At 45.9% G+C, this 24,904-nt stretch overlaps 1 protein-coding gene across 2 annotated transcripts in view; it reads left to right on the top strand.

The window, feature by feature from the left end:
* Positions 1–24,904, top strand: part of PCDH11X (protocadherin 11 X-linked) — a 1,518,547-nt gene that overhangs the window by 1,156,474 nt on the left and 337,169 nt on the right. For both annotated transcript variants that reach the window (XM_075323062.1, XM_075323063.1), the window contains exon 5: positions 12,317–12,515. In XM_075323062.1, coding sequence (XP_075179177.1) covers positions 12,317–12,515 — 199 coding nt within the window. The remainder of the gene's footprint in view (positions 1–12,316; positions 12,516–24,904) is intronic.

The following is a 24,904-nucleotide window of genomic DNA, read 5'->3' as shown; positions in this document are numbered from 1 at the left end:
CCTGAGTCCTTCTTGTCTCCCCCTTCCCTCCTTCCTTCTTGATCCCCCCGAGTCCTTCTTGTCCCCCCCTCCCCCCGAATCCGTCTTGTCCTCCTAGTCCCTCCTTCCTTCTTGTTCCCCCTTCCCCCCGAGTCCTTCTTGTCCTCCCCTTCCCTCCTTCCGTCTTGTCCCCACCTTCACCCTGAGTCATTCTTGTCGCCCCCTTCCCTCCTTCCTTCTTGTTCCCCCATTCTCCCCGAGTCCTTCTTGTCGCCCCCTTCCCTTCTTCCTTCTTGTTCACCCATTCTCCCCGAGTCCTTCTTGTCCTCCTCTTCCCTCCTTCCTTCTTTTTCACCCATTCTCCCTGAGTCCTTCTTGTCCTCCCCTTCCCTCCTTCCGTCTTGTCCCCACCTTCACCCTGAGTCCTTCTTGTCGCCCCCTTCCCTCCTTCCTTCTTGTTCCCCTATTCTCCTTGAGTCCTTCTTGTCCTCCCCTTCCCTCCTTCCTTCTTGTTCCTCCCTTCCCCCCAAGTCCTTCTTGTCCTCCCCTTCCCTCCTTACTACTTGTCCCCACCTTCACCCCGAGTCCTTCTTGCCCCCTCCTCCCCCCATCCGAGTCCTTCTTGATCCCCCCTTCCCTCCTTCCTTCTTGTTCCCTCTGAGTCCTTCTTGTTCCCCCTTCCCCCCGAGTCCCTCTTGTCCCCCTCGTCTGCCCTTCCTTCTTGTTCCCACCTTCCCCCGAGTCATTCTTCTTCTCCCCTTCCCTCCTTCCTTCTTGTCCCCCCTTCCCTCCTTCATTCTTGTCCCACCTTCCCCCGAGTACTTCTTGTTCCCCCTTCCCCCCGAGTCCTTTTTGTCCCCCCTTCCCCCCGAGTCCTCCTTGTTCCCCTCGTCCCTCCTTCCTTCTTGTTCCCCCTCCCCCCGAGTCCTTCTTATCCCCCTCGTCCCTCCTTCCTTCTTGTCCCCCTTCCCCCCCGAGTCCTTCTTGTCCCCCCACGTCCCTCCTTCCTTCTTGTCCCTCTACCCCCCGAGTCCTTCTTGTCCCCCTCGTCCCTCCTTCCTTCTTGTCCCCCCTTCCCTCCTTCATTCTTGTCCACCTTCCCCCAGAGTCCTTCTTGTTCCCCCTTCCCCCCGAGTCCTTCTTGTTCCCCCTTCCCCCCGAGTCCTATTTGTTCCCCCTTCCCCCCGAGTCCTTCTTGTTCCCCCTTCCCCCCGAGTCCTTCTTGTTCCCCCCGAGTCCTTCTTCTTCCCCTTCCCTCGAGTCCTTTTTGTCCCCCCTTCCCCCCGAGTCCTCCTTGTCCCCCTCGTCCCTCCTTCCTTCTTGTTCCCCCTCCCCCGAGTCCTTCTTGTCCCCCTCGTCCCTCCTTCCTTCTTGTCCCCCTTCCCCCCCGAGTCCTTCTTGTCCCCCTCGTCCCTCCTTCCTTCTTGTCCCCCTTTCCCCCGAGTCCTTCTTGTCCCCCTCGTCCCTCCTTCCTTCTTGTCCCCCTTCCCCCCCGAGTCCTCCTTGTCCCCCTCGTCCCTCCTTCCTTCTTGTTCCCCCCTTCCCCCGAGTCCTTCTTGTCCTCCCCATCCCTCCTACCTTCTTGTTCCCCCTTCCCCCCCCCCCGAGTCCCCCCCCGAGTCCTTCTTGTCCCCCTCGTCCCTCCTTCCTTCTTGTCTCCCTTCCCCCCCGAGTCCTTCTTGTCCCCCTCGTCCCTCCTTCCTTCTTGTCCCCCTTCCCCCCGAGTCCTTCTTGTCCTCCCCTTCCCTCCTTCCTTCTTGTTCCCCCCAAGTCCTTCTTGTCCCCCTCGTCCCTCCTTCCTTTTTGTTCCCCCCTTCCCCCCGAGTCCTTCTTGTCCCCCTCGCCCCTCATCCTTCCCCCCCCCCGAGTCCTTCTTGTCCCCCTCGTCCCTCCTTCCTTCGCTCTTCACCCTCGGTCCGGCACCTTCCTGATTTAGGATGCTCTTATATAAAGCAGTGGAACTTTCTGCCGCTTCTCCGGGCGGCTCGGTGCACGGTCGTGCGCAGTATCTGGGTCATAGATGCTGCCATCTCCGGGTCACTGATTGGTAATAATGTGAACTGAGGCTATAAATACTTTATTTCGCTTTCTTGGAAAGATGAGCTGACACGAGGGTTAAGCGCATTCCCCTCCACGAGACGCGTTTCGCTGACCCCGGTATAAATTTCTCCTCGGGTCCTTCTGACCTTGGATAAATCATATGATGCCAGGAAATCTTTCATTAAATATTAAAAGCTCTTCCCCTTTAAATAATAAAATCTACTATAAATTTCCGGCTCTGATCTGTCCTCCTGAGTCTTTATTAGGGGGTCACAGGGTGGGATTATTATCAGCCAAGTGACAGTAATTCAGTACGAGCTCCAGTGATTGGCCAGACTCACCGTCCCCCGGACTAATCTTACCGTTACCCCCCAATTTCTGGAGAGAAAGCATGTATGTGATTACCCTCTGTGTAACACCAGGAGAGTCTTATCTCACAACAGCTGGAAAATGAAGAAAGTCTGACCTGCACCGATACATTGTAACAAAGCGTCAGCACAGGAAACAGATGTGTGCATTACATGTAAAAAAGACGTAACAAACCGTCATAAGTGAAATGTCCGAGATCAGAAAAGCAAAGATTGTATTCCCCTGATGTGCATGTGCCGCCCCCGTGGAAGCAGCCGAGCTTCTTGGATCCGGGTTCGCTGTGGCGCGAGGGTCTTTGGACCCGGGGTCGTGCGGCCACTTAAATGTAAGGGGGATATTTACAGGGGAGTGTACACCCGTGGTGTACAGTAATTTGGGAGTACCGCCGCTGCCGTTGGGAGTACACGGGGTGATGAAGTGGGGCAGCAAAGTGTTGTAGCCCTCCACGGGTAGGGGGGGATGCCCTGGGACTCGATGAGGGGTGTCGTGTGGTGCAGGGGTCACTCTCGTACTCAATCAATTCATAAGCAGACGCTGACAACCGCGTAAACCAAGTCTCTGGACACGGCTGCCGCTGAGGGGGTTGACTTCAACTTGGTGGACCGGTAGCATGGAACTAGCCAGGCCCCGCTACCTACTATGGCTAAGTATGGGAGCCTGCTCTCAGGGCTCACGCTTGGGATTTTCTGGACCGTTTTGGATTTGAAAGGCCCCAATTCTGGAGTGGGTGGAAAAACATCATAAAGGCTCCGTTCTCCTCAGGTGAATTGTCGGGTTGCCTGAAGCTACTCCCCGACCTAGGGTACGTGTACCCCGTCGTGCCTTCGGTCCCGAACCGGTGATAGTGCTAGGCTGCCGGCTGTCCTCCTCGACAGGTCCAGGCACCTCGCCACAATCCCGTGAGCGGGGGTCCGACTCCTCTAGGCCCAGACCACCGTCTGCAACCTAGACAGTTACTTCAGGAGTCACTGCTCCCAACTTCCTCTGAGCTCCTCACAGCTCGAGGGCTACTTCCCAACTCCTCCTCCACTCACAGACTGACTACACTCCTCACCTCCCCTCCCCGACCCCCAGGTGGGCGACTCTATTCCACTCAGGCCGTCCACTGGTGTGTCTGTGGGTGTGGTGCAGGGTGTCACTAGGATTTGATTTTCTGTTGGAGACAACACCATTTAGTTAGGGACCCAGAACTAAGAGGGAGGCAGAACACTGCACGGAAGGGCAGATTGTGCAGTACCCCCTGTGACCACCTGATAGTCCAGGGGCGTGACATACACAGATCTCACAAGACAAAAGCAACTTACAGGATCAGTGCTGGATCAGTAATGTAATGTATGTACACAGTGACTGCACCAGCAGAATAGTGAGTGCAGCTCTGGAGTGTAATACAGGGGGTAACTCAGGATCAGTAATGGAATGTATGTACACAGTGACTGCACCAGCAGAATAGTGAGTGCAGCTCTGGAGTATAATATAGGAGGTAACTCAGGATCAGTAATGTAATGTATGTACACAGTGACTGCACCAGCAGAATAGTGAGTGCAGCTCTGGAGTATATGTAATGTATGTACACAGTGACTGCACAAGCAGAATAGTGAGTGCAGCTCTGGAGTGTAATACAGGGGGTAACTCAGGATCAGTAATGGAATGTATGTACACAGTGACTGCACCAGCAGAATAGTGAGTGCAGCTCTGGAGTATAATATAGGAGGTAACTCAGGATCAGTAATGTAATGTATGTACACAGTGACTGCACCAGCAGAATAGTGAGTGCAGCTCTGGAGTATATGTAATGTATGTACACAGTGACTGCACAAGCAGAATAGTGAGTGCAGCTCTGGAGTATAATACAGGATGTAACTCAGGATCAGTAATGTAATGTATGTACACAGTGACTGCACCAGCAGAATAGTGAGTGCAGCTCTGGAGGATAATACAGGAGGTAACTCAGGATCAGTAATGTAATATATAAATTATAGAATGAGCTTTCTGGTGGACAGTCCCTTTAAGTGATTCTGCGGATGGTGTATATTACAGACTTATCTAATGTGACTCTCCGATCTTCACTGACTTGATCTCTACAATATATAATGCATATGGCAATTAAGAAATTACAATTTTCTTCATTGTCATCTGTCACATCCGTCCAGACGCGGCGTTATATTAGACGCTAAGCGGCGGTACAATGTGTCTGTCTGTCATCGCTCGGTAATGTATTCACATCTCATCTCGGCCGCTTTTATGCGCGTTTTACTTTAAAGATGCTCTTTTAACTGGCAATTTGACACATATTTAGCATAAGGTAACGTCTTTCTGAAGTCTAATGAAATGGCTGCGGCTGCGAACGGCTCCATATTAAACTCCTCTTTACTCTTTTCTAATGTTGTGTCTTTTATGATTAGTATGAAAGATGAAATTTTAATTGGTTGTTGTTGTCAGGCAAAGAAAATAAACTGATTACGAACAGATCGCGTCACCCTAAAATGTATCCGGGACGCGTCTATCTTTGTGCAGGAGTAAGATATGGAGACGCTTTAATCACGGCGGATGATGACACGAGCGCTCGTCGTGTGGATACGGGGAGAGGTGTCGGAATAGAAATTCAGTGGCCTGACGTTTTACTGGGTGGTCTACAGCTTGTATAGATATCTGTGTGCATCATTTATAGGGTCCATGTAAGGCTAGCTTCACACTTCCGTTGTTTTAAATCCGTCAGCGACGGATCAGTCGATTTTTAGATGTCAACTGACGCAACGGATGTGTTTTTCACAGGATTCCGTTCGCAGGAATCCTGTAAAAAACTGATCCGTCGCGTCCGTTACATCCGCTGTGCGTCCGTTTTTTGATGGATCCGTCATGATCCATTAGTGTTTTGGACAGGCCAGTGGGAGTGCCAAACATGCTGGGCATGCTCAGTAGAGCACGACGGAATCCAGCACCATAGACAAACATTACAAGCGTGACGGATTGTGACGGATTCCTGCGCGGTTCGTTAATTATGATGGCTCGAAAAACGTTACATTCTGCATTGATTCCGCCCGGCGGTCAGTCCAAAGACGACTGATGCGCCGCACAGCGTATGCAACGCAAGGTCATCAGTCGCAATCACTAATACAAGTCTATGGGGCACAACAGAATCCGCTAAACAGATTCCATTGTTTACCATAGCCGCAGATTGTGACTGATACAATTTAACGGAAATGTGAACCTAGCCTAAAGAGTAACCGTCAGTTTGTTTTTTCTTAAATCCGGGACGGATCACTCATCCTCCAAATTCTCAAAAAAAAACAGATAAAATCTGAAATCCCCCTTTACTGAGATATGAGATGACGGTTGGTGCTCATAAACCTCTATGGATGAACGGTAACTGTTGTTTCAGGAGACGTCTGACTCCTCTTTCCATAGAATATTAAAAGCACTAATTGTTATCTCCGATCACAGTAAAGGGAAAATCTGTCTTCACCGAATATTGAATTTACTGAAGTGAGAGATCGGAGGAGAAAGAGGCCGAATCCTCTGATTTCTCTGATAAGATTCTTACACAGTTACTTAATTTCATGCAGACTATTAATTTATTAGATAGAAATGACAATGACGGTCAGTCTGTGAGTTACATTTATGTTATAGGAAAACCAATCTTCAGTTTGATGATGTAGTCACTTGTTACATTGTAGTCGTGTATTCACAACAATTCTTCAATGTAACAATTATGTAACATTTTATTCCATATATTATATTAATGCTTTTGCTTATTTTTTTACATGTTTTCAGAGGTCTTTTTTTCTTTTATTTTTTTGCTCAGGTTTTACCAAACAGAACATTGTAATATCTGAGTCTCAGATTTGGTTCTGTCCATGTCCCATAAAGGGATCATAGACGGGAATATCTCAGTACCTCTTACACAACAGCTCAAGGGTTAAACATCCGCGGAAACACCTTGATGTTAGACTGGGATTATACTGCAAAAGTTGTGCAACAAAAACATTTTTGCAACTTGTCTAATTTATTTATAGGTTAATAATGGCCTTATACTAAAGCTCCAGAAGCAAGGACCAGGGGAAACTATATGCAACTGGGTAAGGAAGTGGCTAAAAGATGGGAAACAAAGAGTCGTCATAAATGGTACATTCTCTAATTGGGCTATAGGAAGCAGTGGGGTGCCGCAGGGATCTGTACTGGGAGCAGTGGGGACCGCAGGGATCTGTACTGGGAGCAGTGGGGGCCGCAGGGATCTGTACTGGGAGCAGTGGGGGCCGCGGGGATCTGTGCTGGGAGCAGTGGGGGCCGCAGGGATCTGTACTGGGAGCAGTGGGGACCGCAGGGATCTGTACTGGGAGCAGTGGGGACCGCAGGGATCTGTACTGGGAGCAGTGGGGAACGCAGGGATCTGTACTGGGAGCAGTGGGGAACGCAGGGATCTGTACTGGGAGCAGTGGGGGCCGCAGGGATCTGTACTGGGAGCAGTGGGTGCCGCAGGGATCTGTACTGGGAGCAGTGGGGGCCGCAGGGATCTGTACTGGGAGCAGTGGGGACCGCAGGGATCTGTACTGGGAGCAGTGGGGACCGCAGGGATCTGTACTGGGAGCAGTGTGGACCGCAGGGATCTGTACTGGGAGCAGTGGGGACCGCAGGGATCTGTACTGGGAGCAGTGGGGACCGCAGGGATCTGTACTGGGAGCAGTGTGGACCGCAGGGATCTGTACTGGGAGCAGCGGGGGCCGCAGGGATCTGTACTGGGAGCAGTGTGGACCGCAGGGATCTGTACTGGGAGCAGTGGGGACCGCAGGGATCTGTACTGGGAGCAGTGGGGACCGCAGGGATCTGTACTGGGAGCAGTGTGGACCGCAGGGATCTGTACTGGGAGCAGTGGGGACCACAGGGATCTGTACTGGGAGCAGTGGGGACCACAGGGATCTGTACTGGGAGCAGTGGGGACCGCGGGGATCTGTACTGGGAGCAGTGTGAATTGCGGGGATCTGTACTGGGAGCAGTGAGGACCATAGGGATCTGTACTGGGAGCAGTGAGGACCATAGGGATCTGTACTGGGACCATTTCTCTTTAATCTCTTTATTAATGACCTTGTGGATGAGATTGATAGTAAAGTGTCAGTCTTTGCTGATGACACCAAACTATGTAGGATAATAAAAACTGACCTTGATACAATATTACAAAAAGATCTGGATAAGATGTCAGAATGGGCAGATACTTGGCAAATGAGATTTAATGTTGATAAATGTAAAGTAATGCTCCGAGGACGGAGTAATCCTATAGCTACGTATACATTAAATGGAAGTAAACTCAGGACTACAGAACAGGAGAGAGAGCAGGGGATTTTGGGTACAAGTAAATCAGCAGCAGCACTCAATGTCAGGCAGCAGCTCCTAAAGCAAACAAGATTTTAGGGTGTATAAAAAGAGAGATTAGATCCCGTGATCCCAACGTATTGTTACCCCTCTATAAATCCCTTGTGAGGCCACATCTGGAATATGGGATCCAGTTTTGGGCTCCACATTTTAAAAAGGACATTCAGAAGTTAGAGTCAGTTCAAAGGAGGCAACTAATTTATTACAAGGAATGGAGGCCGCCCGTATGATGAGTAATGGAGGCCACCCATATGATGAGGAATGGAGGCCGCCCGTATGATGAGTAATGGAGGCCGCTTGTATAATGAGTAATGGAGGCCGCCTGTATGATGAGTAATGGAGGCCGCCCGTATGATGAGGAATGGAGGCTGCCCGTATGATGAGTAATGGAGGCTGCCCGTACGTATGATGAGGAATGGAGGCTGCCCGTATGATGAGGAATGGAGGCTGCCCATATGATGAGTAATGGAGGCCACTCGTATGAGGAGTAATGGAGGCCGCCCGTATGATAAGAGGAGGAGAAAGCCGTCTCAGAGGAGATCTCATTTATATGTATAAATACATGTGTGGTCAATATAAAGGACTGGCACATGACTTATTCCTTCCAAAGACAACACTAAGGACCAGGGGCAGTCACTGCGGGGGAAGAGAAGAGATTCCGACAGCTAAATAGGAAAGGGTTCTTTACAGTTAGAGCAGTCAGACTGTGGAATGCGACCACAAGAGGCAGTAATGGCAGATACTATAACAGCTTTATATAATGGTTGGATGATTTACTCAGTACACACAACATTTGTTGGTTATACATGACATGATAATTTCTGGAGGAAGAGGTAACTAGATGGACGGGGGCTTGATTCACCCCATGTAGCTATGTAATTAATGACTGAACATAAACCGCCAAAGTGCAGACAAGTCTCATGTGCACACTGATAGAAATCTATGACAAGTGACGCGACCAGCAACAGAAAATCCATCACGTCTGTAAATACGTGATATTGTGTGGGATTGTGCTGCAGATCGTAACGCGACACTTCAGGAGATGTTTCCATCCAATGTTGCAGCTCTGTGATTTCAGAGTCGCAGGACACATTGCTGTGTAGTCATAGACCTGCGGTTAGTGGTTAATGCAACATTTCACTGGTTATCGGGAGGTTTAATCCTTAGTAAAGCAGCTTATTTTGTGCCCTCGGATGATTTTGTTTCTTATTTTCATATAGTTTTTTTTAACGTTTTTATTTTGTGGTGAGATCTCTGCTTGCTTCCATTAGATATACCCAATCTTGGAGATATCCAGTCTCTTAAGAGAGGTCCTGACCTAATACTGTACTGCTCAGAGCTGAGGATTTGTTACAATTGTATCAATAGTTTATCTCCTATCCTCCTGAGTAATTGCGGGGCCCATGGATGTCAATGAGACTGTGCCGCGCTGCCTCTGCCCGGCTCCTTCGATGTTACAGTCAGTGTTGCGAGCAGCATCGTAGACAGGATTGGGGATAATTTTGCAGCGGTCTCTTAAACTTTGCCTCAGCAGTTTATTGCACAAATAAAACTCCTAAGATTTATTTTATTATTTTTTTTTTTTTTATAAACCTCAAACTGACGTCACTTTATACTGTTTAAAATGCTTTTTATTTATTATTTTAATCAAAAAAGGTAACAAAGTTCCGTCCGTTTTTCAGTAATCGTGGCTGATGCAGAACACGAGTGTTTGTGTCGTCCTTTTATGTCACAGAGGAGCCTCTCGTATTATTCCGGGATCTGGAGGAAGCCGCAGAAATCCTCCGATCGGCCAGTGCTGGATTTCCCACCGTACCCCATCATCACTGAGCTCATCCTGGAAACCCTGTTTTGAGTTTTTGTAAAATGCTGACTCCCCTCCGCCGTCTCCTACCTAATTACTCAATAGTTTATATGATTTTTAATATTCCTCTTATCTAATTATCGCAAGAAAATCCTGAACTTTCAGTGCTTGAAGCTTTGATCTGTCATTGCTGTATAAATAATGAAAAAAGAGGGTTTTTCCTGCCTTTTCTCCTCTAATTCCACTCGATCCCCACAGAGTAAATGATTTTTGTAAATTGCTCCTCTATCACCGGCCCCGAGCTCTCACCTAAAGTTATGATGATGCTTCAGGCATTTTTGCATAAAAAATAATCGGCATTTTACTGTGCAAATGTCTCTGAGGTGATTAGTCCTACAAGTGGCAAAAACAAATGAAAAATTAAATGAATGAGTGTTTTCACGTATGCAAATCATGGTTTACTTTAAGTGTAAAATCCATTTATGCTGGAGCCTTTGTATACATACATTACATTACTGATCCCGAGTGACCTCCTGTATTATACTCCAGAGCTGCACTCACTATTCTGCTGGTGCAGTCACTGTGTACATGCATTACATTACTGATCCTGAGTGACCTCCTGTATTATCCTCCAGAGCTGCACTCACTATTCTGCTGGTGCAGTCACTGTGTACATACATTACATTACTGATCCCGAGTGACCTCCTGTATTATCCTCCAGAGCTGCACTCACCATTCTGCTGGTGCAGTCACTGTGTACATACATTACATTACTGATCCTGAGTGACCTCCTGTATTATCCTCCAGAGCTGCACTCACTATTCTGCTGGTGCAGTCACTGTGTACATACATTACATTACTGATCCTGAGTTACCTCCTGTATTATACTCCAGAGCTGCACTCACCATTCTGCTGGTGCAGTCACTGTGCATATACATTACATTACTGATCTTGAGTGACCTCCTGTATTATCCTCCAGAGCTGCACTCACTATTCTGCTGGTGCAGTCACTGTGTACATACATTACTGATTCTGAGTTACCTCCTGCATTATACTCCAGAGCTGCACTCACTATTCTGCTGGTGCAGTCACTGTGTACATACATTACATTACTGATCCGGAGCTACATCCTGTACTATACTCCAGAGCTGCACTCACTATTCTGCTGGTGCAGTCACTGTGTACATACATTACATTACTGATCCTGAGTTACCTCCTGTATTATACTCCAGAGCTGCACTCACTATTCTGCTGGTGCAGTCATTGTCTACATACATTACTGATCCTGAGTTACCTCTTGTATTATACTCCAGAGCTGCACTCACTATTCCGCTGGTGCAGTCACTGTGTACATACATTACATTACTGATCCTGAGTTACCTCTTGTATTATACTCCAGAGCTGCACTCACTATTCTGCTGGTGCAGTCACTATGTACATACATTACATTACTGATCCTGAGTTACCTTCTGTATTATACTCCAGAGCTGCACTCACTATTCTGCTGGTGCCATCACTGTGTACATACATTACATTAGTGATCCTGAGTTACCTCCTGTATTATACTCCAGAGCTGCACTCACTATTCTGCTGGTGCAGTCATTGTCTACATACATTACTGATCCTGAGTTACCTCTTGTATTATACTCCAGAGCTGCACTCACTATTCCGCTGGTGCAGTCACTGTGTACATACATTACATTACTGATCCTGAGTTACCTCTTGTATTATACTCCAGAGCTGCACTCACTATTCTGCTGGTGCAGTCACTGTGTACATACATTACATTACTGATCCTGAGTTACCTCTTGTATTATACTCCAGAGCTGCACTCACTATTCCGCTGGTGCAGTCACTGTGTACATACATTACATTACTGATCCTGAGTTACCTCTTGTATTATACTCCAGAGCTGCACTCACTATTCTGCTGGTGCAGTCACTATGTACATACATTACATTACTGATCCTGAGTTACCTTCTGTATTATACTCCAGAGCTGCACTCACTATTCTGCTGGTGCAGTCACTGTGTACATACATTACATTACTGATCCTGAGTTACCTTCTGTATTATACTCCAGAGCTGCACTCACTATTCTGCTGGTGCCATCACTGTGTACATACATTACATTAGTGATCCTGAGTTACATCATGTATTGTACTCCAGAGCTGCACTCGCTATTCTGCTGGTGCAGTCACTGTGTACATACATTAAATACTTCATAGTCTGAATATAGTGGATTAGGTTGTTGACGCTGTGGTTGTGTGAAATATTTGTTGCTTTGGTTTCTTCTCTGACCATGATTTAGGACTCTTCTCACTTGATGACTTTGTGTTTTTTTTGTGCACATTCCATTCTATTGTAGTTGTTCCTTGTTTATCTGATGTGGGCATTTATCAGTTCTAATCCTTTGCAGAATCTCAGGTTCCCTAGTTTCTAGATATATATTGCTCTCATTGTTTGCTTTACATCTGCCAATTTGTGGAAACTTTCTTTTGTTTTCATAATACAGTGAATTAATTGAAACTACCTTTCTTTATGTACTTGGATAACAAACCTGATAAAGGCTCCTCTGAGCCGAAACGTTGGTTACGTCTGTTTATCATTTATTGGCCTGTGCAGTAAAAGATGTACGATTTTGGCAAGATAACCATCTCTGCACTCCTCTTTTTTTGGGTGCTGAGGTTACCTATTAGTATTTTCCACTTCTGTATGATACAACGTTTCTTATCTTTGTCCATTTGTCCGTTTCTTCCAGACTCAGCGTCGCGTCACGTTCCATCTCCCGGACGGCTCCCAGGAAAGCTGCAGTGATAGTGGATTGGGGGATCAGGAACCCAGCAGCGGCTCCAATGCGTCCCAGCCCCTGCCCCTCGGCTTCACCCAGGAGGAGTACTACGAGCAATCATCCGCCAACAGCAGAACGGAGGGCGACGGGAACTCGGATCCGGAATCCAGTGAGTAACTTACTGATGTGGAATCTGAGATAATACAGTATCCAGTGTTCAGGCTCACATCTGTTCTTATACCGTCAGGAACTACAAAGACCAGAATGTCTGTCCAGGAAATGTTACTGTATAAGGTCACATTGAAAGCCTGGCAAGACTTGCTGGGTATTCTGGTACTACCGGGCTCATCACACTTTACATTTAGAGCCCGGGAGAAGTTTAAGCTTCAGTATAAACCAAATTGTTACATTTTGTGTCAATATTATTGTTATTTTCTGAATTCCGTGTGTGCATTCAGTACACAATGTATCGTCCTGGTTACAGTCTGCACCTTCAGGAGCATTGTCTGTGCCGATGAACACAATGAATTGTTCTCTGTTATCACCCATTTTAAGCTGAGGAGGTTAGTGTCCGTGTACGGGATGAATAATTTGGTCACATATTTTCAGTTCTTAGACCCTGCGTAGACTTTTTACACCATGGTTGAGGCTGATATCAGTAACTTTCTGTTTGGATTAAACATCTTTTAGGTAAATATTGTATAAGGACCTTTCTACATTAGGACGCTGACATACAATTATATGATCGCAGCGTGAAATTGCTTATTTCTCAGATTTTTTTCCCAAGATGGTCAAATAATTTAGGCCATGTTCACATTTGATGAGGATTAAAGGGTTGTCCAGTTAAAAAAAGTTATCACTTAGCCACAAGATGGATGATATCTTATAGATCGGAGGGGCCTGATTTATTGGACTTGCACCGATCGGCAGAGCTACCCATCAGAGTGGGGGGGCAGAGCGCCTGTCCGGCCGCCGCTGCAGTTACTTTCTGTGGGGCGCTGAGCGCTGTTCTCATCTTTTTGTAGCAGCCCCATAATGAATGAGAGCGAGGCTGGTCCCCTGCGCTGCCGATCACCACGGATAGGCGATAGCTCATCTTCTCTGGACGTCCCCTTTCAGGGACAGCTTCATCAGGATTTTTCTAGATTGAAGAGGATCTTTTTCTTATAGATGGGGTCCTGGACAAATATCAGGGGCTCGGAGATTATTTTGTGTCTTGTTCTAATAGAACATAGGGTGACTGAGCTAATAGTGGGGTCCAAAACTAATGCGGGGGTATTGTACTATTACAGTGGGTCCTAAGATAACACCAGAGGGTCTTATTCTAATGTAGGTCCTGAGCTAATCTGGGGTCAGGGCTAACCCTAATTCTAGGAGGTCATATGCTGTATAAAGGCATTGTCCATAGCTGGCGACTCCTTCCCGAACGCGTCCAGTGTTCTGCCTCCTGCATTTCCGCAGCTGATAACAACCTATGTACATATCTGATGTTCTGCCGCCGTCCGTCACGCTCCGCTGTAAACATCATCACTTAAGAGCAGTTCTTGGCTCTTTACCTGATAAATCAATCACTCGGATTCAGACGGAATAATGAAAATGTATGGCGAGGATTAGCCAAGCAATATTCCGTCATTAATACCTTTCAGCGCGTTCGTTTCTGCCATGTACTGTATCCGTATAATAGATGCCACCAATTTACACAAATGACTTCAATCCTGGCAAAAAGCATATAATATGACTGTGCAGTCATTAAGATAAAGGCCGGCATTAATCAGCGCGCGCCATTCATCTGACGGCAGAGATTCCTTTCTATGTTTGTCAAGGTGGGCGCCATGTATTACACATGTTACATTTTAATAACTCAGTTCTGGAAGGACGGAGATGGATCAGGGGCTGAAAACTAAGGATTATTGTACTATGGTGAAAGCTGTAGTCAGGTGAAAGACGTGTGGTCAGGTGACTTCGTGGTCAGGTGGAATGCGTGTGGTCAGGTAACTTTGTGGTCAGGTGGCTTCATGGTTAGGTGAGAGGAGTGTAGTCAGGTGAAAGGCGTGTGGTCAGGTGGCAGCTGTGGTGAGGTGGAAGGCGTGTGGTCAGGTGGCAGCTGTGATCAGGTGGGAAGAGTGTGGTCAGGTGGGAGCAGTGTGGTCAGGTGGAAGGCGTGTGGTCAGGTAGCTTTGTGGTCAGGTGGCTTCATGGTTAGGTGAGAGGAGTGTTGTCAGGTGAAAGGCGTGTGGTCAGGTGGCAGCTGTGGTTAGGTGGAAGGCGTGTGGTCAGGTGGCAGCTGTGGTGAGGTGGAAGGCGTGTGGTCAGGTGGCAGCTGTGATCAGGTGGGAAGAGTATGGTCAGGTGGGAGCAGTGTGGTCAGGTAGCTCTGTGGTGAAGTGGGTGGAGTCTGGTCAGGTGGAAGGCATGTGGTTAGGTGGCTCTGTGGTCAGGTGGAAGGTGTGTGATCAGGTGGCTCTGTGGTCAGGTGGAAGGTGTGTGTGATCAGGTGGCAGCTGTGGTCAGGAGGAAGGCATGTGGTCAGGTGGCAGCTGTGGTCAGGTGGGAGGTATGTAGTCAGGTGGCAGATGTGGTCAGGTGGAAGGTGTGTGATCAGGTGGCAGCTGTGGTCAGGAGGAAGGCATGTGGTCAGGTGGCAGCTGTGGTCAGGTGGAAGGCGTGTGATCAGGTGGCAGCTGTGGTCAGTTGTACTTGTTTCCCCTGGACTCTATTACCATCAGACTATATTTTCTTGGTCAGTACTGCTTGTCCTTGTGGAGATGAAGATGGTAGGTAGCATTTAGAGCAATGCTCTCTGGGAAAATATATATGAAAAGTAGTTCTTCTCCAATTGGAAGAAAATGGTCTCTTTAGAGTCACCTAGAGGTATCTGCTTGTAATGCACCCATCCTGGCCCCGGCAAAAGATATCACTTTATTCTCAAAGCCAAAAACTCTTCATTTGATGCCAGATCCTTGATTGTCGTTTCTTGTGTTCAGTCCTGAATAACGAGTTTTCTCTGCTAATTATCCTGCTTTGTCCTTTTTTCCGCAGTTTTTTTGTTATTTTTTTCCTTCGCTTTATTTCTGTGCGTGAGTAGGAATAATTAATATCGTAAGCTCAGAAACCATTAATCTCGGAGCCGAGCGGATTGATTGATCTTATACCTTTAATCTAATTAGTGTACATGGAGGTGGAAGGATATAATGGCTGCATGCCGCCTCGCGCCACTTTCAGGAGTGTCACCCTTTTTGATGACCCGCTGCGGCTGATATCATGTCGCTCAGGTATAAGGAACAGCTGCACCATCATTAACAGGAAATTTGATTTAAAAGGTTGAGAATCAGAGAACATCAAACCTAAGGGGAGGGTGAACCCACTCAATTAAATGCAGGTAGCCGCTCAGCGAGTCATTAATAATTGACGCTTATATGTAGTCAGACGCGGCCGGGACATTAATACCGGATGCCCAGGAATAATTCGCAACCAGGAAAAATAATAATGATGGTGGAAGAAAAGGCCGAACCCGAAAACTCCCTGCAGTACAACAATGCCACATTAGGGCTTTATCTTCCTTTCCTTGTCTCTTTTTTGTATCTTTCATTCTTTCTTTTTCTGTAGCTTTTAGTAATTTTTTCTTTGACTTTCCTTTCTTTCTCTTTCTTTACTTCCTTACTCCCTTCCTTCCCTTCCTTCCTTCTTTTCCTTCCTTCCTTTCTTTTCCGTCCCTTTCCTTCCTTCCCTTCCTTCCTTTCCTTCCTTTCCTTCCTTTCATCCCATCCTTTCTTCTTTTCCTTCCTTTCTTTCCTTCCCTTCTTCCTTTGCTTCTTTTCTTCCCTTCCTTCCTTCCCTTTCCTTCCTTACTTCCCTATGTCCTTTCCTTACTTCCTTTCCTACTTCCTTTCCTTCCTTTCCTTCCTTCCTCTCCTTTCTTTTCCTTTTTTTCTTCCTTTCTTTCCTTTTTTTTCTTCCTTTCCTTCCTTCCCTTCCTTCCTTTCCTTTTTTTTGCTTCCTTTCCTTCCTTCCTTACCTCTCCTTCCTTACTTCCCTACTTCCTTTCCTTCATTCCTTCCTTCCTTCCTTTCTCTTTCTTTCTTCCTTTCCTTCCTTTCCTTTTTTTTCTTCCTTTCCTACCTTGCCTTCCTTTCCTTCCTTTTTCTTTCTTTCTTCCTTTCCTTTTTTTTCTTCCTTTTCTTCCCTTCCTTCCTTCTTTTCCTTCCTTTCTTTCCTTTCCTTCCCTCTCCTTCCCTTCCTTTCATCCCATCCTTTCTTCCTTTCCTTCCTTTCTTTCCTTCCTTCCCTTATTCCTTTGCTTCTTTTCTTCCCTTCCTTTCCTTCCTTATTTCCCTTTCGTACCTTACTTCCCTACTTCCTTTCCTTACTTCCTTTCCTTTCTTACTTCCCTACTTCCTTTCCTTCCTTCCTTTCTTCCATCCTTTCCTTTCTTTTCCTTTCTTTCTTCCTTTCCTCTTTTTTTCTTCCTTTCCTTTCCTTCCCTTCCTTTTCTTTCTTCCCTTCCTTTCCTTCCTTCCCTTCCTTTCCTTCCTTCCTTCTTTCAGTAATATCTCATAGATTCACAGTCATAAGTTGGATGATAAGATGATAAATATTGTGTATAGATTTCTGTCTTTTCTCCCCATATTTGCACACAATACCTTCCTATAATAAATGTATAGCATTAGCAGTAATTAGCGGTGTGCTCGTTAATGATTGTCTATGCGTGTTATTTATAAATCACATGTATTATTCTTCTTTCTCGCTCACGTTCCGGCGTCTTATCTGCGGCGTTATTGAGGTAATGATGAGTTTAGGACACAGAGGCTGAGCTGTAAACTCCATGGCTCCCCTGTTTCCATTGCAAACCTGCGTTAAGGAGCTAATAAAAGGCAGAGAGGACGGGAGACATAACGGGGAACAGGAGAGAAGTGCAGGAATAAATGAGGCTTGGCAGCAATAAACGGATCCAGTGGCAGATGTTCACTGATGTGCACCCATGTCATCACTTACACTGACACCATCCAGCAACGCCCGGGACTCACACATTCATGAATGATTTAAAATACATCACCTGAAGGAAGAAGATGAGAAGGAAGAAGTCAGTTATTATCCCCGTCTGTGATCTACATCTTCACAATTATCCTTCATGGTGTTAATCAGTGATATGAGGACAGAGGACAGCGCTGCACTGGTTACATCTCCGCACCCCACCGGGCAGAGTAATGGTGGAACCAGTGAGCCGGGCACCTCATACCTCTTCCCCCTCTTCTTCTATCTCTTCTCCCTCCGCCAATTTCCTTTCCTCCCTTTCTTTTTTCATCTTCTACTGTTTTATTTCCATTCTCCACTGCTTTTTCCTCCTCTTGTTCCTTCCTTTTCTTATCCCTTTTCTCATCTTTTTCTTCCCTTTTTCCTCTTGTTTTCTTTGTACCCTTTAACCATCCCCACTTTTCCGTAACTTCCTTTTCTTGATCCCGATCTTCTTTCTCTTTTTTCCTGTTGTTCTATCCACTTTTCTTTTTTTTCCACTACTTTATCCCTATCTTTTCTTCTCCTTCCTATCTTCCTCCCTTCCTACTCACAAACTGATATTTCTCTTCCTTCCTCCTCTCCTTTTCCTATTCATCCCCCTCCTGTTTCTTCTCCTCATTAACCTTTTATCTTTTTCTCCTCTTCTTCATCTCCATCTTCCCCTATTTTCACCTTTCTTTCTTCTTCCTCCTATCCTTTTTAAAACTTTTTTTTGATCCTTAACTTTTACGTTTTCTCTTATTCTTCTTCACTTTTGTCGCCCCATTCCTCACCCCTTTCTTTTCTTCTTTTCTCATACTTTTTTTTCCCTTTTTTTTGTCCTCCTTTTTCTCCTTTTCAATTCTTCCTCTCTTTCCTCATTCCTACTAATTTCCCCTTTCCTCTCCATTCTTCTTTTCTTCCTCATTTCCTCTCCCTTTTTCCCCATTCTTCTTTTCTTCCTCATTTCCTCTCACTTTCTCTCCATTATTCTTCTCTTTCTCTTTTCCTCCCCTCTCTCCCCATTCTTCTTCCCTTTCCCCATTCTTCTTTTCTTTGTTTCCTCTCCTTTTCTCCCCATTCTTTATTTTCTTCTTCTCTTCCTCATTTCCTCTCCTTTTCTCCCCATTCTCTATCTCTTCCTCGTTTTCTTTCCCTCTCTCCCCATTCTTCTTCCTCATTTTTTTTCTCCCTCTCTCCCCATTCTTTATCTATTCCTCTTTTCTGCTTCCTCTCTCCCCATTCTTCTTCTTTTCCTAGTTTTGTCTCCCTCTCTTCCCATTCTTCTTCTCTTCCTATTTTCTTCTCCCTTTCGCTACATTTTTCTCTTCCTCATTTCCTCTCCCTCTCTCCCCATTCTTCATCCATTCCTTGTTTCCTCTCCCTTTCTCACTATTCTGCTTCTCTTCCTCGTTTCCTCTCCCTTTCTCTCGATTCTTCTTCTCTTCCTACTTTCCTCTCCCTCTCTCCCCATTCTTCTTCTCATACTCTTTTTCTTTTACCTTTTCTCCATTCTCCTTCTGCTCTTCTTACCCGTCTTCTGTAAATCACAGCATGCTCTAGTCTCTTCTGTATTTTAGAGGGGTTGCATCTATTCAGTCTATCGGTGCACATGAAATTTGTATCCACACCCAGATAATTCCTATTGCATCTGTTATGGTTCTGATCTGTGGTGCTCTGTTCTTCAGGAGAGACGGTGTTCTGTTTTGTATTTTGCACCAGTGGACTGGTTGTTTCCTGTCCTTTGTTCCTGCGCTGTTGTTGGGAGGGGCCTCTCTCCAGGCGCCTCGATCCGGGTGATTACTCTGCTTCATTAGGGAGCAACCTCACCCAGAACGCCGTCAGTTATAGTTCCTGCCTGCAGTAAGTGCTCTGGCTCCCGTTTGTGCTTTGATCTTGTCCGCCTACCCCCGACCAGTTGTTACTCCTTTCCTCCCGTGTCACTGACTCTGACATTGTTCCCTGGCTTCTAACCTCCAGCTCGTACCCTGACCTTGGCTCCACTTTTCACCGTGTACCTTATGTGACTTCCTGGCTTCTGACCTCTGGATTGTGCCCTGACCTCGGCTCCGCTTCTCCTCCTCGTACCTTACATAACTTCCTGGCTTCTGATCTCTGGCTTGTGCTCTGACCTTGGCTCCACTTCTCCCCAGTGTACCTTACATAACTTCCTGGCTTCTGATCTCTGGCTTGTGCTCTGACCTTGGCTCCACTTCTCCCCAGTGTACCTTGTATAACTTCCTTGCTTCTGACCTCTGGCTTGTGCTCTGACCTTGGCTCCACTTCTCCCCAGTGTACCTTACATAACTTCCTAGTTTATGAACTCCGGCTTCTGCTCTGACCTTGGCTTTGCTTCATCCCTGTGTTACATACGTGACCTCCTGACCTCCGGTTTGTTTGACTTCCCAGCCACTGGTTGCATCTGGTGACACCTAGTGGTAGTTAGTCACATTATCTCATTTTAATGGATACATTGCAGTTCTTAATGTTGGATTGTATTTGATCTTGTACATTTTTTAAAACACTGAAGTTTTATACCAGATGCCGTATGGATGTAAGAGACAGACACGGATGATATACAGATTAAATATGGATGGAAAGTGTTCATTTATTTTGCTAATACTTGAACGTTTTCTCAAGTGCTTGTCTGAACTTGGCCTAAATTAAGTATATCACCTCTACTGTATATGTCATTTATATCTGAACCTTCTAGTAGAGCTATGTGGCCTGAAAAGTGCGTGCCATGTCCAGTATGCGACTAGTAACATTTTGGTATTTTGCAAACGCACCAATAAACCCAACTACAAAATTAATTTTCTATACTGAAAACCAGAACATCAGGTCGGATGGAGATCACATCAGAAAATACCGGCCATCTGTAAAAGCCGATGTCCCTCTCTGATGACCCCATCAGCCCCTGATCCGACTCCTGGAGGGCAGGTTACATCTAGATGCAGATATCGTCTCCTCTGTTGACCATTTTTCTGACAAATGACTTGACTTGTACGGTTGGTGCAGGTGACAGGTGAATTCCTCTGTCCATAGGTCTCAGATTTGTCTCCTTTGCCCTTTTGTCGGAGAGAATGGGTGGCCTTACTCTCACAATGAGACATTGTTTGCTTGTAATTTTCTTTATTAGGTCACACGAACCATGAAGTAAAGGTCGGTCGCCATTCATGTTTCCATTAGTTCCGTGACTTCACCTCTTATAAACCTACAATTGGCTTTGACCTGATTGTTCTGGATTTTCCTGATGAGATTATTGGACGCATGACAATTTTCCTACATTTTTCTTCGTCTAGGTTGTCTACCCAGCCCTCCATTGATTACCCAGGTAATAAGCCAGGAATGTAGTATTGAGCTATAGAGATAATGTTATAGGGACCTGTCTCTTCATGGAAGTCAATTATCTTCTGTTAGGCTTCATGCACACAGCAGTATGATAGATCAATGTGGTGCAGAGCAGTAATTCTGACCCTATAGATTTGTATGGCCTTGTGCTGTTCTTCCAGGAGCCTCCAATATAACTGTCATAGTGTCTTCCATCCTTGTGATATTTGTGATAGTTTTGGGATCTAAGCCCACATTAACTTGACAGGCTCTACATATTAAATACATTTGCTTTCTGTTGGTGCAGAAATGGTTAATGTCAGTTTCCCTGCTAGCAGCTCCTGGTTTATTTGCCACACGGTCAGCCGGTTTGTGACCAATTCCATCACCTTTAAATAGTCACATGATCCATCACCTGACGCCGGAAATAGAATTTCATCTTTCTGTTCTGAGGAAGGAAGGAAGAATTTAGGATCTGCTGGAGCTATTGCTATTAGGAGTTGTGTAGTCTGCAGCCTTGGTGTCTGGCTGCAGCCGTGTAGTTTGTGTTAGGTTCTTTTATTGTTCCCCTGTCTGCCTACCTACCCTTGTGTTTTATTATTGCAGTGATAGGACTAGTGCTCTTGCTGGCCTTCTCTCTAGCCAGGGTGAGTGTAGGGCAAGTGAGGACATAGGCACATGATCGGCGACAGGGTGAAAGAACCAGTATAGGGACGGTAGGGAGTGCAGGGATCAGCCGCAGGTGAGTGCAGGAGGTGTCCCCGCTCACTTCTCCCTAGCACCAGGGCCCACTGCTGTATTGTCCCCAGTGCACCCTGTTTGTGGTCATGCTCATTGGGGGTTCCCTTGTGCCTGGCAGGACCCCAATAGTTACAGTACTACAATAACACAAATAAAGGATATTCTCTATAATACTCGGTGCTCAGATTGGACACCACTCCGTAAGTACAGTACAATAAGGAATCCGGAACGTCAAATGTGCAATGCAGAAAGTATAGCTTTATTAGAACCGCAAACCAAATGAACGGAACGTTTCATCCTAACAATAAGATGGAAGTGTCATCTTTGTTTGGATTGCGGTTGTATTAAAGCTATACTTTCCGCATTGCACATTTGGAGAGCCGGATTCCTTTTTGTACGCCAATGTAACACAAAGGCACGCTAAGTTTTTGTTTTCTCGTGGACGGCATGCTTGATTTGAAGCCATGTTACACAGAAATTCTCCTTAGAAGCATGGTTTCTTGATGAAAATATAATACTGCACTTCGAAGACCATACAATGGCGCCTACAAGTTCAAAATACAGGGACTTGCAAGGGGCGCACATACTGTGCAGTCAGACAGGTGCCCAAAACGTAAAGGGCTCACTAATACCTACACATAAAAAAGAGTGCATTATGATAAGTTATGGGACTGCTCAGATTGGGCTTCCTGATTCGTGGACAAAATGTCAGGACTATAGTAAAGACTAAACTGTGTTATTGTCATGCAATGCTCGGCTCTGCACACACCTACTGGCACAGTGGTGTCAGACTCTATTCACACTGCAGAGTCTGACCGGCAACCTGAGGCTTCTGGATTGTTCAGCTAGAGCCGGGCGTCGGCTGGTTCGGGTTCATGGGTCTTCAGCTTTGCAGGAGTTAAATCCTACAAACTGCTGAGTAGGACCTGAGTGCTCAGGTTGCTGATTGCCAAGTGCAGCTGTCTCTCCTCCTCTTTTAAGGCACTGCCTCCTTCCAGGAGGTGCCGGTGATAGCTTCAGTTTTTGCTCCAGCGATCCCGGTCTTGGTGCTTTTCCAGTGTTTGGTGATCCGTGCTGTGCTTCTGAGTGGTGTGAATGTTCCCCTGTTGTGCATTACTTACTCCCCTTTTTCGTTACTCCCCAGTACACATATTTTCTCTCCTGTGTGTTTTGAGTACTATGTGTATGAGTTTTAGTTCTCCCTTGTCCATGTCATTTTGTGGGGTTTTGTCTTTGTGTTTTGGGGCCCGCACCAACAGTGAGAGAACGGAGTAAGATCAGAGCCCAGACAGGAGTTAGGGCCACGCTGGGGACTCGAATCTGGTCACCATCAAACCTACCTTTGTGATAAGGGACAGTGCAGGATCATGGTCTTCATGGTCTTAGGGCCAGCCTAGGGCCCTTGTCCTGTCTCCATTTACCCCATGACAGTTATGGGCTACACCGGTTGGGTGGAATTTATAGGCTGCAGGTCAGGGTGAGAGCAGTGGGGTAGGACAATGCCCTTCCCTCTCTCACTATTCCCCCACCTGCTCTTTACCGCTATCTAAGACTGATAGGTTAATCTTTCCCTAGAAATGCTGTTATTGCCGGGGGTGGGAGGTGCATGCGCAGTAAGGTCCTGATGATCTTGTGATAGCTAAACTATCAATCTGCACATGCGCCATCCAAGGCACTGGCCAAAGATTAATGTATCTCTGCATAATAATGGAAGTTTACATTGCATAAAGATCTATAAACAACTGAGTGACCGCCCCCGAGGAGCAGAAACATATTTTTTGCTTAAGTTAGATTCCAATTCCATGTACTAAGTAAAGACTTAACTTCTATACAATGAATTACTTGGGTTCTTGAGAGTTAATGTCTTAATCCCTCCAGGTCTGTCTAATAAGGACCTACAGTATTTTCTTTTATCGAAATCCAAAATCAATTTCTGCTTCAGCCATTGCATGTAAATCAACTCAAAGCTTCTACCAGGGTGATGTCAACTTGATCTAGAATGTGAACTTCTGTCAGCCGAGTGAATGAATCCTAATGAGTCCCCCGATGGTGGTGCTGGATAGGGCACGTCTCCACCAGTCATCCAACAAGTCAATACCGGGTCAGATATTTACTAGGAAACATCAATTGGCTGTGGTTCCCTGCTTATTAAGCAGATAAGGCAGGTTTATGCAGGATATAGACCGGACGCCCTAATCATAATTTTGTAGCGTGTTGACTTACAAAGTTATTGAACTTTGGAAATTCCCAGTAGGCGATCGGAAGGCAGGAGCCGGCGTTGCTGAGTCAGAGATTCCTGCAAATCGATGCTCTTGTTATTTCACTCCTGTATTATTTTTAATTAGCTTCCAGAACCGTTGCTGTGATAATTAGAATTGGCGTTCTTAAACCCCCGATGTCCAGGATCCACCTCTTGTTACTCAAGGAGGTCGAGAGGAATTTTTCTTTTCGCTCTTTATTCTTTCCTTATGAGGGATCCGTATTTATTAAGCAGCCTAAACTTAAATGAGAGGTAATTGGATGGGTCCGGAGCTCGTAGTAATGAATGAGCACAGATCGCAGAGGTTCGGCTGATGCATAAGAATTACTTACCCTGCTGGTTCAGCAATACATTTCTATCATTCCTAGACTTATCTCCAGCTGCACCAGTTCTCTAAGTTGCGCTACTCTAAACAATCAGGTTAATTCCCAACATCCACGCTTTTAAGCTCATTCTAGATTTTGTTTGAGGAAAGAAAAGGAATATATCCAGCTCCTGCAAGTGATTGAACAAAGGGGCTCTTCTATATAAAAACATTATTTTATTTTAAAAAGTTAAAAAGAAACACATTTCTAGCTCATTTCCAGCATGTACTGCTTAATCTAACGTTTAAAGCACACCAATCACGCGTTTTGAGCATGTACTTCTCTTAAAGCGCACCAATCACCAGGATTTTCCTATATAACCTAAAGCCCGTGCTATACTGGCACTATCAGGCTGATTATATATATACAGTGTTATACTGGCACTATCAGGCTGATTCTATACATACAGTGCTATACTGGCGCTATCAGGCTGATTCTATACATACAGTGCTATACTGGCACTATCAGGCTGATTCTATACATACAGTGCTATACTGGCACTATCAGGCTGATTCTATACATACAGTGCTATACTGGCACTATCAGGCTGATGCTATACATACAGTGCTATACTGGCACTATCAGGCTGATTCTATACATATAGTGCTATACTGGCACTATCAGGCTGATTCTATACATACAGTGCTGTACTGGCACTATCAGGTTGATTCTATACATACAGTGCTATACTGGCACTATCAGGCTGATTCTATACATACAGTGCTATACTGGCACTATCAGGCTGATTCTATACATACAGTGCTATACTGGCACTATCAGGCTGATTCTATACATACAGTGCTATACTGGCGCTATCAGGCTGATTCTATACATACAGTGCTATACTGGCACTATCAGGCTGATTCTATA

The sequence above is a fragment of the Anomaloglossus baeobatrachus genome, chromosome 9, assembly GCF_048569485.1.
Source record: "Anomaloglossus baeobatrachus isolate aAnoBae1 chromosome 9, aAnoBae1.hap1, whole genome shotgun sequence".
NCBI lineage: Eukaryota > Metazoa > Chordata > Amphibia > Anura > Aromobatidae > Anomaloglossus > Anomaloglossus baeobatrachus.
This window is presented reverse-complemented; position numbering and strand designations above follow the sequence as displayed.